Below are 18489 nucleotides of genomic sequence, written 5' to 3' on the forward strand. Positions count from 1 at the left end.
GCAGCAGTTGGAGGAAATGGCTGCTAGAAACCCTCTTTCAGAAGAAGAGCTTTCGTGTCCTGTGTGCTATGATATCTTCAGGGATCCTGTTGTTCTGCTGTGTAGCCACAGTGTGTGTAAAACCTGTCTGCAGCAGTTCTGGGAAACTAAGGGATCTCGAGAATGTCCAGTTTGCAGAAGAAGATCCTCATCCTCCCTGTAACCTTGTACTGAAGAACCTTTGTGAGGCTTTTGTAGAGAGCAGGAGTCAGAGATCTTCAGCAGGGTCTGAGGTGCTCTGCATTCTGCACAATGAGAAACTCAAACTCTTCTGTTTGGATGATCAGCAGCCTGTGTGTTTGGTCTGTCATCTATCAAAGACGCATAAAAATCACAACTGCTGCCCAATAGATGAAGCTGTGACTGATTTTAAGGTAGGACACATCAAATATTTTGATATGTTAAATGTAACAATCAAATTGTTTGAAACAGTTCAGTACCAGGTCAAACTGTTATGTATGCTAAAGGTGAAGTCAGCCAGTGGGTGTGGTTTCAGGCCAAACAGCACAAGTGAATTATCAGTCAGAAAAATGCTCTGTTGTTAAATTCATTTTGACGGTCAATGTAAAACTTACAGAAATATTACTCTCCACTGGACAAAAATGAAAAAATCTCTTCTAATTCTGAAGCAGAGAGTAAAACTGCTATTATTCTCTATTCAGCTGTAGTGTGTAGGACAACTATTACATTTAAACAGTTAAACTGATCACTCATCACTCATTCAGATGTCACTCATCTGAACTGTTGTTTAATTGCAGAATAAACTCAGGTCTGCACTGAAGCCTCTACAGAAGAATCTGAGAGTCTTAAAGGAAGCTAAACAAGACTATGACCAAACAGCAGCTCACATTAAGGTGAAACATCATCTTGAATTGTGAAACTGCTGAGGTGATGTTTCTGATGAGTGTCCACTTCTCCTGTAGGTGGTAAATGCTTGTAGATCATCTGTTAGAGTTTGTGTTTCCTAATGGTCTCTCATTCCAGACCCAGGCCCAGCACACAGAGAGGCAGATAAAGGAGGAGTTTGAGAAGCTTCACCAGTTTCTAAGAGATGAAGAAGCAGCAAGGATAGCTGCACTGAAGGAGGAAGAGGAGCAGAAGAGTCAGATGATGAGGAGGAAGATTGAGGAGATGAATGGAGAAATATCATCTCTTTCAGACACAATCAGAAACATAGAGAAGGAAATGGAAGCTGAGGATGTTCTGTTCTTACGGGTAAGAATATTTCTTTTTCTCTCTCTCTTTGTGATTTATACACACAAAAACTGCTTCTTTCTCTTTGTACTTCTGAAGGAAGTGCTTTTCATACCAACATTAGAAAAGAACAGGTGAGTTAAATGTTTTAGTGTTAAAGGGGAGGATCACTATGAAGATCTCTACAATCACAATAATCCATCATGTGAGATTGTTAGTGTTGGGTACTGTGTGCATCTGATGCCTGTAAGGTAGACATAGACTAAAACCAGGATAGGTGGTGGGTAGAAGAGGCAAATCTAAAAAGTTTTACCAGAGATGGAAGGAAGTTCTCTCAGGGTGACACGTTCACATGGCATCCAAGTGTATTGATTACGTGTTTATATAGCAAACTATCCATGCAACCTCCTGATAACTGAGCAAATTTTTCAAAAATGCAAAACAGCAGCAACCAACATGCAAAGCTTGTGCATTTTGATTTACAGTGTTTGGAAGTACCTTCACCAGTACTTCTGCCATCTATAGCCTGAGTCTTCACATAAGGGAGAATTTAGTCCAGATTTAGTCGGCTAAAGCATACTGCCACTGCGGGCATGAGATACATGTTTATGGACTCTTTATATCTTACCTCTTATGACTTCTTGCGTAGAAGTAGATATTTGCTTTGATATTTTGACATCACCCTTTTAGCTTTTGTAGTGAAAGAGCACAGTAAGTACCAAATTTGCAGACCAAATATTTCTAAATTTTAGTTTTAGAAATGGGTAGAAAATGACAGGGTGTGGTCTGTTGCAGTCTCACTTTTAAGGGTCCCCCTGGGCACCAAAGTTGGTCAAAATTAAAAATACATGACACACCAGCGCTAAAGAGCAGAAAGCTTGATAGCAGCAGTTGCTAAGCAGTGATTAGCAGAGGTGGGAACAAGTCACTAATTTGCAAGTAAATCAAGTCTTGACATTCAATTCCTGAGTCAAGTCCCATGTCAAGGCAGTCGAGTCTCGATCCAAATTTAGTACAAGCAAGTCTTAAGTTGAGACTCAGGTCTTGATCTTCGAGTTCTAAACAAGTCAAAATGAATTCATCACCTAATTTAAGGCAATTTCAACACTGAAGACCAAAACTGATGGTAACAGTACTACAGTCGTTTAATTACAGCATGTTCGCAGTGTGTGGCTCTATATTATTTTTTATTATTATTAATTTTTACTATTCCAAATAAAATAAAAAATCCACGGCACACAAATGACAGATATAGCTTACACAAGGAGTAGTGAGTAGTAAGGAGTTGTATAAATCAAATAAAAACTAACTCAGTGCTAAAACTCAGCAAACTAAAAACAAACACTAGCTTGAAAGTAATTTAAACAATAGAAACCAAAATGACTGAGTTGAGCTGATATGGTGAATGTATGAAGCTGAAGTTGACTTTTTATTTGCCAGCAGCTTCTTCTTCAGATTTTCCGTTCGGTTCCGGTGTGGAACTTCTGCACCATTTAAGGTGGAACAGCAAATTCAAATATGAACCTGGAGGATTAAAAGTCAACTTCAGCCTCGTGGTGAACGCTGAGCTTGTTTTACCTGCAGAAGCTGTTAAGCTCTGTCAAATACAGAGAGCTGAGTTTCTGTTGTTTAACTACCATGAGGAAAATGGTCAGATCAGCTGGTAAGATTCTCCAGTAAGAGTCTAAGAGCTGAGCTGGACTTATTGATGCCATTGATGCTCCGCTTGTGTCTGTCTTATGGAGGTGAACTTAAATTCTAATGCTTCGCTTTTCTTCCTGAATTAATTAAGCTGAGCATAAACTCACTGACAGACATTTGAGGAAGCTGACATATATCAACTTTAGGGGAGGGAACAAATCCTTTCACATGAAAAGTCAGCAGCTGTGTAGAGTCCTGTCTGCAGTCAGACTCTCCACATTTCTTCCACTTTGGGTCTCGAGTCGTTCCAAGCTCTAAGGCTCAAATCCGAGTCAAAGTCCAAGTCACTGGTATTTAAGTCGAAGTTGAGTTGCAAGTCTTTCTTGATTTTGTCGAGTCGAGTTTCAAGTCATCAAATTCATGATACCAACCGGACTCAAGTCCAAATCATATGTGTCGAGTCTACATCTCTGGTGACTGGAGATTAAGTCTTAAGTTGAATTTACCTGTAGTTCAGAACAAGTGAAGGTTAACTGAGTAACAAATACAACTCCAGGTAAATACCTTTATTCATTTAACTTGCAAGCTGAGAAGATAACTACAGAGTTAACAAACCAAAGTCCTTATAGGAAAGTCTGTTCACTCAACAGCCACTTTAACACGTCCCTGGGCAGGTATTTCCAGTCATACGAGACCAGACTCCTCTCTCTTAGAATGAGGAGAGACCTATAAAACCGAAACTCACAGCCACATCAACATTTCGAAATATATTTAAATCACTGATAAATTCCTACAGTGTCTCAAATTCTTGTGTCAATGTGCATAAATAACACAACAAAACATTGTTTCAGTGTTCTTTATGGTCTGCATAATTAAGGTTAATAATTAGGGTGGTTAAAGCTGTAGAGGAGGTGGCAGCTGCGACCTTTTGCCGCCCTATAGATCCGCCCTGATGGCTGGTTCCAGGTTGAGTTAATAAGAAGCTTTAATTGTCTCCTCCAAAAGATGCTCAGCAAACAGAAACAGGCTTTGAATATGTGTGCTTGGGTGTGTAGAGGTGTGTGTGGTTTCTGTAAATCAGAAAACAAACAAAAAGCTTGACTACAGAACACGATATTTACTCAAATGTGCAAATTATTCATTATTAGATGTAAATAAAACAGTCTGGATAATATATAGAATTTTATTTTGCTGGTTCTACTAATAATCAGTACTGAGATATAAAATGAAAGGTGAATCTGGTACTTCAGTGCAGATTCCAACAGAGGGCGCTCTAAACACACACAGTGATAACACACTTGGCAAACTGACTCATTAACTGAAGACTAGCTTGTCTGTTAGCATATTGCTAATATAGTAACACTCAGATGTGAACAGTGTCTCCAAGAAAAGGAACTTAAACTGTAGCAAAAACAAACAGCAGTAAAATAAACCAAATAACTGACACTGTAATCTGCACAACTGTTAGCAAAGTCAATGAGAGACAAAGTAGAATTAGCAATATCACACTAATTACCACTGACTAGCAGAGTCAGCACATTTCTCAGTAAACAACACAAGAAGGTCACAAAAAAAGATTATTACAGTTTCATTAATGCACACAGAGCCCACAAACACAAAGTAGAGTACAGTAGTGAGCTCTGCTGGGAGGCAACTCAAGTAGAAGAACCAAATATGTTTATTTATTTATTTTATAAATGAAGATAAAATAAATGAGCAGATCTTCTGACTCTGTATCTGATCATCAGTGGAGCCTCTCCTGGATCCTCTGAACGTTCCGGCTCTGCCGCCTCATCATCCACAAACCTGCTGCTTGTTGTGTTAGTTTGGCTCTGGTTCTGTTGTTGGTGGTTCTCCTGTAATTCTTAGCTGTGTTTCCAAGTGAGTCTCATTAGATCTTCACCTGCATTTGTTTGTTGATGACCGGTTGATGGATTTATTTGCATTTTGCTCGTTGGTCTAGTTTGTGATCCCTGCCTCTCAAAATTCATCCAGTCAAACTACTTTATCAACATCTGACTGATTAGATTAATTTATAAATAACAAACATAATGAATTTTATTAAGTAGTTATTTAGAAGGTAAAGTTTTATTGAATATTAAATGATAGATAATGTCACCAACTTGGCTGTTTGCTGGTGTTTTGTGTTTCATATGAAAAACACCTGAAAAGTGTCTTCACTTTTAACTACAATGTTCTTTTTGTTTCCCTCTCAGAACTTCAAGTCTACAGAGAAACAGTGAGTAAATGTCAGATCACACATTTTATCTAATGTTAAAGTAATTATTACATTTAAATCTACAGTATATTGTATTTATTGTAAATATGAGTGTATTATAATGAAATGAAGGTGAATAAGGATTGTGTGTTAATGTTGTAGTGATGAGAACAGTATTGATCATTACAAATAGTCACTTTAAAATGTATTTTCTGTGTATATTTTGTGTATATTTAATACGTCTGTTTTTCTTGTATTTTTATTTTTACTTATTTACTTTCTGTAGAGTGATTAGCTGAGCCTCACCACAAGCATTTGAATGCCTTTTTCAAATAAATGTCCTGACATGTTGTGTAAATGACAAATAAACTTAAAACTTGAGCTTGAAACTTGAAGTCACACAGTGAGAAAATATAAATTCTGTATAGAAAACAAGATGCATCGAGATGCATCGATAATCGTTTTATAATCGCATCGCGGCCCTCTGAATCGTAACCGAATCGAATCGTGAGGTGCCTAGAGATTCCCACCACTAGTCAGTAGTGTTACATCATTAGTGATCTGACAGTTTTGACTTAACTGTTTAAAAAATTGCTGGATCAAAGTTATATGTGCTTAAAATGAACACATGAAATAAACTGCTAAATGTAATGGCTTATATAAAATATTAATATAAAAATTTGGAGAGAAAAACATTTTGCAAAAAAAAAAAGAACAATCTTATTGATAAACTCTCCACAGAATGTATTTGCCTTTTGATTATCTAATATAAAGAGATCATTATGTAATTAATTATGTGATTAAGAAATCATGAAATAACTGAAAAATAAGACTGAACTGCAAAATGGAATAATTAACATAAAAAAAAATAAAATATTAAATATTTTACTTTGTCTGTGGTTCTGTTATTTAAAAACAATGTTAACATACAAAACAAAACAACCTACAAACTTTGGGTTTTAAATGAATTACAGCTCCTCCCTTTCATAACTCCTCTTCCACTACACAGACTACCTGCTGGAGGAAACTGAACCTCACACTGTCCCTCTGCTGATCCTTACGGGTCATTTTATCTTATCTTGTCTGAGAATTGCTGATAAAAACACTCATCTAATGACTTTGACTTTAAAAATCTGACTTCTGAAGACAGTGACTGATTCTGAACACTTCTGCTGAGGTCAGTACAGAAATCCATAAAGTGAAAGTGACACCATGAAAGGAGAAACCATTAGAAGAAGAGACCAGCAGTCATTGGAGAAAATGGCATCTTTAAGCTACCAGTGGAGGACCTTCTATGCTGTGTGTGCTGTGAAATCTTCAGGGATCCTGTTATTCTGTCCTGCAGCCACAGTGCATGTAAAACCTGTCTGCAGTCTTTTCTAGAGAGCAGGAGTCAGAGATCTTCAGCAGGGTCTGAGGTGCTCTGCAGTCTGCACAATGAGGAACTCAAACTCTTCTGTCTGGATGATCAGCAGTCTGTGTGTGTGGTGTGTCAGACTTCAAAGAACCACAAAAGTCATGAATTCTGTCCGGTAGATGAAGCTGTGACTGACTGTGTCTGACATTGTGTATCCTGTGCTTTTCCTACACAAACAGAATATGACATTCTGAGCTACACTGATAATAAATACACTGATAACATCTCTTAAAATGTTATGTAAGGAAATCATATTGTTCAACAGAACAGAGCTGTTCAACATTGACAGCTCATATTATTGACATGATTAATTAAATTACTTATTAGTTACAACTTATAATGTTATTTTTAGGTAGTTATTACATAGTTGTATAATGTAAGAGTTTGTGAGCGTTGTTTTGAGTAAAATAACTCAATAATGCTTCATAATTAATGATCATATCAGTCAGCCAAGCACTGTTTGACTAAAACTACTAGAGTCTATTAGTTTTGAGCATATAAAATGAGTGACTGCCATTTTTTAGAATTCTGAGCTGTGTATAATCAGTATGATTGGCATCATTTTTAATCTTTATCTTTAATTTATGTTACAGATAGACTTGATGCCTTTTTCTGAGATCTTGTTGATGTATTTCTTTCACAGTGTAAATGTGTTCCTCACGTGACACATTTACACTGTGAAAAATGACTCAGTTCAACCTAAAAAAGTACATCATGTGTTAACAAGTAAATTAACTAGTTTTATAGAAATTATTCGGCTTAACATGATATTCAGTGCAGACATACATGTGAAATTATTGACAAAAAAAATTCTGCAAACCATGTTTACATTAATCAAAGCAGGGAAATCATTTAGTCACTCAACATTAAAGCTGCAGGTTTTAGCGACAGAAGCCACACCATCAGATAAGCTAATGTTAAAGCTAACACTGGAACTAGTCAGATTTAATGTTAGATGCAGAGCAGGTCTCGTCATTTTTACACAACATGTTTCAAAACACTTAAAACAGTAGAAAGTATTTCATGTGTAGGAGTTCATTAATATTGATCTTTACTCAAACAGATGAGGCTGAATTTGACTTCTTATTCGCCAGCTTCTTCCAGTCTACCTGAAAACAGCACAACAGGAATATTTCACTCATAGAAGTACATATTCAACTGATTTGTTTAACCAAACTGTGCAAAAATGAGAGAGTGATTTCATGTTGGGCAAGTTTGCTGGAGACTTGGATCCAAACAGCCAGATCATCTGCACTGTAATATTTATTTGAGCTAACATGAGAACATTTGTTGTACTAAGAAAACAACTAGTCTTGAGCAAAACTTTGAGTTGTACTGACTTTTCTTTCTTTCTTAAACACAAAAATGTAGCTTATGTAACCATTACATTCTCACTCACTAAACAAAGCCCTCTGAAGTTCACTAAAATATTCATTGGAAATCAGTACTAAAGAATATAAGTTGTACCATTAAACCAAAACAACACAGTGAGTGCCCAGTTCTACAGTAAAACTATGAATGTGTAAAGAAATAGAAGAGGATGTACAACACAGGTGAACACAGCTGAGATCAATGATCTGCCACAGTTCTAAGAAAATAAGGCTGTACATTAAGCTACTATGTACTGTATCATGTCTTGTAAATTGAACAATTCTTAAGGCTCACCTGTGTTCAATGGTATGTGGAAATGACCTGATTACACCAGAAAGCACCTTGAAGCCTTTGCTTTAACTGTCTAAACAACATAAACAGAACCTACAATTCAGAAAAAATCAGTGGAATAACAATTACACAAGTAAAGAAACAGCTTCAGTGGTCTTTACCAAACAATTACAAACTAAGCTGGTGAGTGCAGTAAACTGCTGTACTTCATTATATGTCTACACTCACTGGACACTTCATTATGTACAGCTATCTTGTATCTATGCTCATTGTCCATTAAATCAGGTCCATTAATGTATAGATGCAGTTTGTAGTTCTGCAGTGACCGATTGTAGTTGATCTGTTTCTCTGCATAATTCGTTAAGCCTTTCAGTTTGTTCATTAATGATCATCCAGAATGCAGCAGCAAGACTCATCCTCAATCTCCCAAAGTTCAGCCACGTCACCCCACTGCTGCGCTCCCTTCACTGGCTTCCTGTAGCTGCACGCATCAGATTTAAAACCCTTATGCTTGCCTACAAAGCCAAAAATGGACCAGCCCCTCCCTACTTGATGGCAATGGTCAAATCTCGAACTGTACCATGCGCCCTTCGAGCTTCGAGTACAGCTCGGCTTGACCCGCCATCCTTCAAGGCACGTGGAAGGCAAGCATCAAGACTGTGCTCTGTACTGGCACCCAAGTGGTGGAATGAACTCCAACTGGCTGTCCGTACAGCAGAGTCTCACGCTATCTTCAAACGCAGACTGAAGACACACCTGTGTATTCAGCACTTAAATGAGCACTAAATTAAGTATTGATTGTAATGTATTGTACAGCACTTATGTATTGTATTGTATTGCACTGTTCTGTGTTTAACTCTGTTCCTTTTTCACTAGGTGTCAATGACCTTCTGATTCTAGCAGTATCTGAGCTTAGGACTGGCTTTCTCTCTAACCTATTGGTAGCTAGCGAAGATTCTTTCTCTGGATAGACAAAGCACTTTTTGTAAGTCGCTCTGGATAAGAGCGTCTGCTAAATGATGTAAATGTAAATGTAAATGTAAATGATCAGGACCCCAACCAGGACCACCACAGAGCAGGTGTTACTATTTCCTACTAAATGCAAAAATACTTAGTCCAGTTACAGAGAATGTACAATATAAACCAAATAGAGTCACTAATGGCTGTTATTGTTAACTTCTACAACAAAAATACTTCTATATGTTGTTTTGTACACTGAGTTTGACATACTCTGTTATATAGCTCTGTGTTTATAGAGAATCATTTGGATGCTACTGGGTCAGTTTGCTGAACCACAGAGCGGCCCAGATACTAGAACTCATATAAATACATTACATCTTGTCTTTCTTGAAATTGTTAGTTGATGCAGTGTGTGTGCTATGAGACAGTCATTAACTCAATACAGGTCGTTAAATCAGTTAATTTAAACCATCATGATAAACCTGGCCCAACTGTATTTTTTAAACTTGCTGTTTAGCAAGTTGGATTTTGTACAATGCAGAATTACATTGTTAATTTTAAGGTAATTAGTTCTTCATGACATTACAGTGTTTTTCCCATTAATTTCACCAAAATTTTATATTTTCACAGTTAAATTGTGTATTTTCTATACAATATAGCAGTAAAAAATAAAGTAATTTATTGTTTTTTTTTATTGAACGTAATTCAGTGTATCTATTACAGTGAAATACTTTGTTGGATTTTATAGTCTTTTACTGTTGCTATTTGATAGTGTTTACCATAATTTCTACAAAGATTTTTGACAGTAATAGCCACTCTGGAATAGAACAGCTATGTACAGCACATATAATTGCACACAATACAATATTTATTTATTCATGTATTTATGTATTTAACTTCCTATCCTTTACTCTTATTTACTTATTCCTAAAATAAGTACACACATGCATCTGCATGTCAATGCAACTTTTAAAAAAGTATAATACAATCATATTTCTTAACTAAAGCTACTGAAGATGCACCCTTGACGTACCCAGTGATGTGATGGTACCACACCAGTGACTCTCAGTACCTTTTTTCTGAGAGTGTACAGGTCTGGTAGGTTTTGCTGTTCACATATGAGAGTGCACATCTCTGACTGAAGTTTCTATGATGTCACACTGCATAAACTCCCATATATTTCAGGTTATATAATTTCATGTAATTCATACACTAATTGTCCAAATGAGTAGTAGGCTTTGATTTTGATTTCTAACTTGATATATTTATTAACATGCTGATGATCAGTTATAATGTAGTCGAGGCCATAACAGAACATTTATGCTGAATGACTAACCTTAAAGCACTGATATTGCTGCCACTTGAATTTGTTTCGCAGAGATGAGAATAAGAGAATAAGACTATGCAGGATCAGCTGATAATTACAGTCATAGGACAAGACTGTGCTGGGAAGCCTCCAGAAATCATCATCAAAATAGAAGAAAGGCTTCAAAGACATCTGGGACACTATGTTTAGTCTGAGTGATGAGTGTCTTTCTCTGGCTTTCAGTTTATTCTTACTTACTGGAATTGAGCTCTTTATACAATCATCTTCCAAATACAAGTAGTTTGTTTTTACCAGGAGTGTTAGATGATTATCAGTTGATAAGATGTGTCTGAAATGATGTCATTATTTACTCCTTCATTATTGTAGGGCTCAGTAAAAAACCATGAAGTTAAACGAGTCAAAAACAAAACCCAATATTTCTGTCTCGGGTTTAAACATTTTGCTGCTTTAATATATTCTAAATTTCATTTATCTGTTAGTACTAAGGTTGGATGCTGGGCCCCCTTAAGGACATGGCTCCATTTTCAAATAACGATTTGAAACAATGTCTATCAAGTAATTATCTGTTCCCCATATCATAGATCTTTGTTGCTCTATAATTCAGTGCTGTATCCTAATTTAAATGCTTGTTCAGTGGACTCCTCAGTGACCTAAACTTTGGGTGTGATGTTGGATAAATTCCATTCTTAGGTGCTGTGGTTTCCAGCAGCAGATGATTGGTCCCATTAACCTGTAGAGGGGCAATATTATGACCAGTTTTTGGAAAACACTACATTCACTACAGTCAAAATGACAAGACAGGAGCTCAGTGGGGATTTGTGTGTCTGATTTCTACAGAGACTGATCATCAAGGCAAACTAATATTTTTAAAACTGGCAGGTTCAAATTAGCTGATTTCACCTTCACCATCATGGTATCATGCCTAATATAGGCCTAATTGTGGGCAATGAGATGGAAGTGAAGGGGAGGGAGCCATTTTCAAGAAACCAAACCACCAGCTATTTATAGCTGTCATGTCCAGACTCCACCAGACAGCAGAAACAATAATATTTGGAAGTAGTAGAAGAACACAAACCTCATAGTTTACATGTTTAATATGTAAGAGAAGTTTAATATGGATTCTGTTTGCTGAAATAATCTACTTTAGAAACCTTCACTCATCTGAGAGCTCCTTGTTTCAGGTTATTAATGAACTGCTGCCATCTAGCGTAGAAAACACACAGTTAGAATAGAGCATCTGACTGACTCCTCCTTTTTTAAAGCTCCTCCTCCTCCACACCTCCTCTACCTGTTGGAGGAAGTGAATCTCATACTGTCACTCTGATCTTTCTTCATTCTGCATTCACTTCACTCAGAGGCACCAATGAGGAGCTTTTAAACAGTGACTGTATGTGTTTGTTTCTTGATGTGTGATTCTGAAAGGAGCTAAAACTCACTCAGTGGGTTGAAGGGCTACGGTGGCTGATTCTCAACTGTGCTGCTCTGATCATTACAGACGTCCTAAAAGAGAAAGTGGAGTTTGGACTAAAGGAGCCGTTACAGAGAAACAGCACAGCAGCAGTTGGAGGAAATGGCTGCTAGAAACCCTCTTTCAGAAGAAGACTTTTCGTGTCCTGTGTGCTGTGAAATCTTCAGGGATCCTGTTATTCTGTCGTGCAGCCACAGTGTGTGTAAAACCTGTGTGCAGCAGTTCTGGGAAACTAAGGGGTCTCAAGAATGTCCAGTCTGTAGAAGAAGATCCTCTAAAGAAGAACCTCCCTTTAACCTTGCACTGAGGAACCTCTGTGAGTCTTTTCTAGAGAGCAGGAGTCAGAGATCTTCAGCAGGGTCTGAGGTGCTCTGCATTCTGCACAATGAGAAACTCAAACTCTTCTGTCTGGATGATCAGCAGCCTGTGTGTGTGGTGTGTCAGACTTCAAAGAAACACAAAAATCATGAATTTTCCCCAATAGATGAAGCTCTGACTGACTTTAAGGTATGAAATGTGTTATTTTGATGTCTAAAATGTAACTCAACCAAAATGTATAAAATGTTTCTCAGTACCAAATTAACTTGTTATGTATGCTGGAGGTGATCTCAGTCAGTGGGTGTGGTTTCAAGCCAAACTGCAAACAGCACAAGTGAATTATCAGTAAAAAAAATGCACTGTTGCTGAATTCATTATGACTGTCAATGTAAACTTACAATACAGAAATGTTACGGTTTAAAATGAAAGAATTGCTTCTTATTTTGAGGTAGAGATAAAACTGCTATCAGTCTCTCTCTCCATCTGTAGTCTGTAGGACTGTTACATGTTAATAGTTTAACTGATCAGATATTGTAAAAGGTGGAGAATGTGCTAATCTGAACTGCTCTATAATTACAGAATAAACTCAAGTCTGCTTTGGAGCCTCTACAGAAGAATCTGAAAGTCTTAGAGGAAGCTAAACAAGACTATGACCAAACAGCAGCTCACATTAAGGTGAAACATCATCTTGAATTGTGAAACATGTTGCTGAGGTCATGTTTCTGATGAGTGTCCACTTCTCCTGTAGGTGGTAAATGCTTGTAGATCATCTGTTAGAGTTTGTGTTTCCTAATGGTCTCTCATTCCAGACGCAGGCCCAGCACACAGAGAGGCAGATAAAGGAGGAGTTTGAGAAGCTTCACCAGTTTCTAAGAGATGAAGAAGCAGCAAAAATAGCTGCACTGAAGGAGGAGGAGGAGCAGAAGAGTCAGATGATGAGGAGGAAGATTGAGGAGATGAATGGAGAAATATCATCTCTTTCAGACACAATCAGAAACATAGAGAAGGAAATGGAAGCTGATGATGTTCTGTTCTTACAGGTAAAAATCACTTTCCTTCTTTTTTCTTTCTTTCTGTCACTTATAGAAAACTTCTTTTATCTTCCACAGTTGTTTTAGGAAAAAAGTGAGTTATTTATTTCTTCATATTCCACTTTTTCAAGACAACCACAGTAATCCACCATGTGAGGTTGTCAATGCTGAGTATTGTGTGCATATATCACATACTTTTAACTGACAAACAGCAACATTAACGCTGTAAATGTAAACCCTTCTCTGGAGGGCATGTGCCTTCAGTGATCTTCCTGGTGTGGTTGTCAACACTGACACTTGAGAGCCAAAGTAGAATTAGCAATATCACAATAATTACCATTGAATTTAGCAGAGTCAGCACATTTCTCAGTAAACAACACAAGAAGCCACATAAATGATTATTGCAGTGTGACTTGCAATTTCATTAATATATATAGAGCCACAAACACAACAGAAACATGCATGAGAGTCCACTCCATGAAATAGTGTACAGTAGTGCACTGCTAAGAAGCAGATTGCCTTGAAGAGCCAAATATGTTTATTTAATTATCTTTTTTGTAAATTAAGTCAGATGAAATGTGCAGATATTGTGAAGCTGTGTTTCCAAGTGAACCTCATTAGATCTTCACCTGCATTTGTTTGTTGATGACTGGTTGATGGATTTGTTTGCATTTTGCTCGTCGGTCTAGTTTGTGATCCCTGCCTCTCAAAATTCATCCAGTCAAACTACTTTATCAACATCTGACTGATTAGATTTATTTCTAAATAACAAACATAATGAATTTTATTAAGTAGTGATTTAGAAGGTAAAGTTTTATTAATTATAAAATGATATAAAAGGGATAGTATTTATATTTGCTGGTGTTTGTGTTTCATATGAAAAACACCTGAAAAGTCTCTTCACTTTTAACTACAATGTTCTTTTTGTTTCCTTCTCAGAACTTCAAGTCTACAGAGAAACAGTGAGTAAATGTCAGATCACACATTTTATCTAATGTTAAAGTCATTATTACATTTAAATCTACAGTATATTGTATTTATTGTAAATATGAGTGTATTATAATGAAATGAAGGTGAATAAGGATTGAGTGTTAATGTTGTAGTGATGAGAACAGTAGCAGAAATATTTATTTAACAGAAACAACAGAATTATTGACTCCAGACAATAAATGTCATAAAATATTGATATTTAGTCAAATAAATTACAGGCTGTAAAGTTTCTACAGTGATATATTTCACACAATCTTCTATTTTCAGAGCTCAGCTCAAACCAAAGGATCCAGAGAAGACATCAGGAGCTCTGATCAATGTAGTGAAACACCTTTCCAACCTGCAGTTCAGAGTGTGGGAGAACATGCAGGAGATTCTCCAGTACAGTAAGTTCTGTTTCTCTTAGGGTTGATCTCTCACACACAGTCTGCTTCTGCACTAATGAGACACTGTTTATAAACTATTAGTAACATGTTATCATGTTCTCTTTATTCAGGGTGTAAAAAGGACACTGAAACTGTACTTAAGTGAAAGTATGAATACTGTACTGTGCAGAAATCTCACTCAGATAAAATGTGAAGTGTGGAGATAAAAATATACTTGAGTGAAAAAAAGGCAATCAATGTTTCGGCACACTCAAATAAATAAAACTAAAATTTCAATGGTTTAAGAGGTTTTTTTTTTGCATTTTTAAAAAATATTTATTTCATAAATAATTTTTCAAATAAATTAGATTGTTTGTAATTATTTCATTAATCAAAGTACAGCAGTACAAATATTATTTTTGAAATGAAATTGACACATATATCAACTTATGTATTAATGATAAGCACTTATTATTGCAATTTATATATTCATCATAAAAGTTTGTGATTATATTATTTAGACAGTAATGTGAAGTTAATTTATTTTATTATATTACTGTTATTATTATTATTATTATTATTATTATTATTATTATTATTATTACATGATTATTGGTCATGTCCGAGCAGATCAGGTGAAGATGTCCAAACTCATGTTCAGCTCTAAATGTTTCAATTCATAATAAAGATCTAAGCAAAGAATTTATTTGGGCCAGTATGCTAAAGGGGGCTTTTTGGTAGCGTGTGTGGGGATCTTCTCACTCCAAACTTCTAATAGATGTAATAGATAATAGATGTAATAGTGTATAGATCATTGTTATTCAATGACGAAAATTACATTTCCTGATCACAAAAAGATTTTGAGGCAACAAATCTCAGGAATTCTGTAATACAGATGAAATTTCAGAATTAATTTGATCGCATTCAGTAAATGTGTGGAGATTAGATTTTACTCTGTCATTTGATCAAGAAAGAAAATGTTTTTTGTCTTTATCATTTGCATAATGTATTATTAATTTACAGTAATTTAGATATTTTCTTCACTACAGAATATATATTAGAGATATTATATAAGTATCATATCTATCAAGTTATTGTGTGTGAAAATGTTAATGGATGTTCAGCTCTGTGAGTGAATCACTACAGAGAAATGCTGCACGCAGATTAGACCAGTCACTGGACTATAATGACCATTCACTACTGAAAATACACTTTAGTGCTGCACTGAACTGAACATCAACATTTAGTCCAGGATTAAAGTTGATCTGTATTCTGGAATCGACCTCTAAAGCTGTTTTACTCACAGTAAAGAAAATAGTCTGTAGAGGTAAAACATTTACAGAAATGAGAGAAAAACATGATGTTTCATTGTGTTCTCTCTCCTCAGCCCCTGTTACTCTGGACCCCAACACTGCACATCCAGACCTCCACCTGTCTGATGATCTCACTGCTGTAGAATACAGGAACCAGAGATCATCACTTCCTGATAATCCAGAGAGATTTGATGTGTATGCTTGTGTTCTGGGTTCTGAGGGTTTTAACTCAGGGACACACTGCTGGGACGTCCAGGTTGGAGACTGTGGTTCCTGGTCTCTGGGTGTGATAACAGAGTCTGGAACAAGAAAAGGAAACACTTTCTGGAATTCAGTGTGGAGTCTGGAAAGTGATGATCAATACTATATTCGCCGCCCTGGACAGTCAGATCTCTCCCTTAGACCTAAAGCGAAGCTGCAGAGGGTCAGAGTGCAGCTGGACTGGGACAGGGGAAAAATAACCTTCACTGATCTTCTAACCAACACACACCTGCACACTGTAAAACACACTTTCACTGAGAGAGTTTTACCGTTTTTATATAATTCTTCTGGTGATCCTCTGAGGATCTTACCAGTGAAGACGTCAGTAACAGTGGAACAGCACAGTTAAAGTTGATGCTGCTTAGAATGAACATTTATACAGGTAGTGAGTGTCTGAATTATGATCATAAGAGTATGTCATTACATGTATATTTTAAATAATGTGTTTGTACCATTCTATCCTAACATGTATGTTACTCCTGATATCATTACATTAGAAACGTTATTTTTATTGTTATTATTATTTTCAGTGTAGATTTTATTTCTCTATCATCCTTCATTTTTCTCCATCATTAGATCTTTAAAACTCTGCTTTGTTTCTGAATCAGATACTATGTCATTTTAAGTTGAACTGACCTCTCATTTTTTACAGCGTAATTACTGGCAGAAGGTGAACAGATCAGTAACATGGTGTATTGACAATGACCTCCATCTCAATACATCAAAAACAGTGGAGATCAGTGTGGATTTTAGAAGAAACATAATAAAAAAACTAAAAAAAAGTTTTGGGACAATCAATATCTGTCGTAAAGTCTTTCAAATTTCTGGAAACTTACTTTAGCAATTTATTGAAGTAGAGCATTAATTCTCATTAAAAAATCTCAACAAAGGTGTTTATTTGAGATAATTAAAAAATGTGAAGTCAGAAGCAATCCATTGGTTAAATTTTATTCATCCATTATTAAGAGTTTTGTCACGTCATCTATTACAGTGTGGTATGGAAATGCAAATATCCAGACCTGTAATAAAATGCAAGGCATTGTGAGTAAAGCTTCAAAGATAATTGGAATTTCATTTCCTTTAGATGATTGTTTACATTCAGCACACCCTGAAGTGAGCGAAGAGAATAAAAAAGTTTGACGCAGAGGATGAACTTGTGTGTCCTCACTCTGGATGCTGCCTCTCTTCTCGATTCCTCTGAACACATTCAAAGAATTTAAACATACTTAAATATGGAGGATTACAGATCACATGCTCCAACGCACGCAGCACACCAGCCATGACACTATGAAAAGTTCTTCAAGTTGGAAACTTAAAAAACTGTTCTACGTATCTTTATACCAAATTCACATTTTATAGGTCATAATTAAAATTTGATTTAGACGATCATCTCTGTATATGAATGTTTAATAAATGTGGCCCTGACATATCTGGAAGGCTGGTTTTGTCTTTTGTAAAAAGTGGATAAAGCAGAAATACAGAACAGCACCTGTTAGTTACCTTTAATTTCAAGGCATCATGTAATAAATTGAAATGAAAGCAATTTAAATAAAAACATTTATCAGGCACTGTCTCTGCCTCCTCCTGTGATCTGAGTCACGCTGTTCTAGAACTCAAAAATGATGACTTAATTTGTGTTTTCATATGCTGTACCTCACAAGCTTGTAGAGAAATGTTTGTCACGTAAAAAGAGTAAACAGTTACAAACTGAATAGTGTTGACACAACCTTGTCATGATCTTTCTAAAAATATGATGTTGCTCTGTTGTCAAGTGTTCAACACTTTATATTACACAAAACAGAAACAAATACATTCACAGAAGCATTTCAACACAAATGCAGAATAATGTGTATAACACATGGCTGTAAGGGCACAAGGAACAAAAGGACATAATGACACAGATGATGACCCTAAAGGCTGGAACAGGGAGATAACTTGAGTGGGAGGAGCCAGGATTGGTTAACCTTGTCTCATTTTAACAGTTTTAAAGGAAGAGCCATGGATATAGGAGGTTCTGAAAAGTCTGCAAAAAGGCAGACCTCCTTAGATCAGATTGATGTCTGACCCAGCTCTTTTTTCTTTACATTTTCACATTTCTCACATCCACCAACAATGAGACTACAAGTACAATTGTGCTTGTCTGCATGCTTTTCCCTAAAGATATGAAATATGGCATTCAGTATAATTTGGAAACTTTTAGATGCAGTAAATGTATTTCAATAAATTAAGTCTATAATCAATGTAGCTTGTCTGGATGAATATAATCTAACCAAGCTGAGTCTTAC

The 18489-nt window shown here is 36.2% G+C and overlaps 2 protein-coding genes across 2 annotated transcripts; both read left to right on the top strand.

Annotated features, from left to right (window-relative positions):
* The first annotated feature begins 969 nt into the window (after nt 1-969).
* On the top strand, nt 970-6138 carry LOC118801012 (tripartite motif-containing protein 35-like). The gene is made up of 3 exons (XM_036561187.1): nt 970-1254; nt 5091-5113; nt 6102-6138. The coding sequence occupies exons 1-3, from the start codon at nt 970-972 to the stop codon at nt 6121-6123; spliced, it is 330 nt and encodes a 109-aa protein (XP_036417080.1). The 3' UTR covers nt 6124-6138.
* Nucleotides 6139-11746: 5608 nt separating this feature from the next.
* On the top strand, nt 11747-17320 carry LOC118801011 (nuclear factor 7, brain-like). Its single transcript, XM_036561186.1, has 6 exons — nt 11747-12433; nt 12824-12919; nt 13054-13284; nt 14215-14237; nt 14533-14651; nt 16018-17320. The coding sequence occupies exons 1-6, from the start codon at nt 12029-12031 to the stop codon at nt 16551-16553; spliced, it is 1410 nt and encodes a 469-aa protein (XP_036417079.1). The 5' UTR covers nt 11747-12028; the 3' UTR covers nt 16554-17320.
* Nucleotides 17321-18489: the final 1169 nt, after the last annotated feature.

The sequence above is a fragment of the Colossoma macropomum genome, unplaced genomic scaffold (assembly GCF_904425465.1).
Source record: "Colossoma macropomum unplaced genomic scaffold, Colossoma_macropomum, whole genome shotgun sequence".
NCBI lineage: Eukaryota > Metazoa > Chordata > Actinopteri > Characiformes > Serrasalmidae > Colossoma > Colossoma macropomum.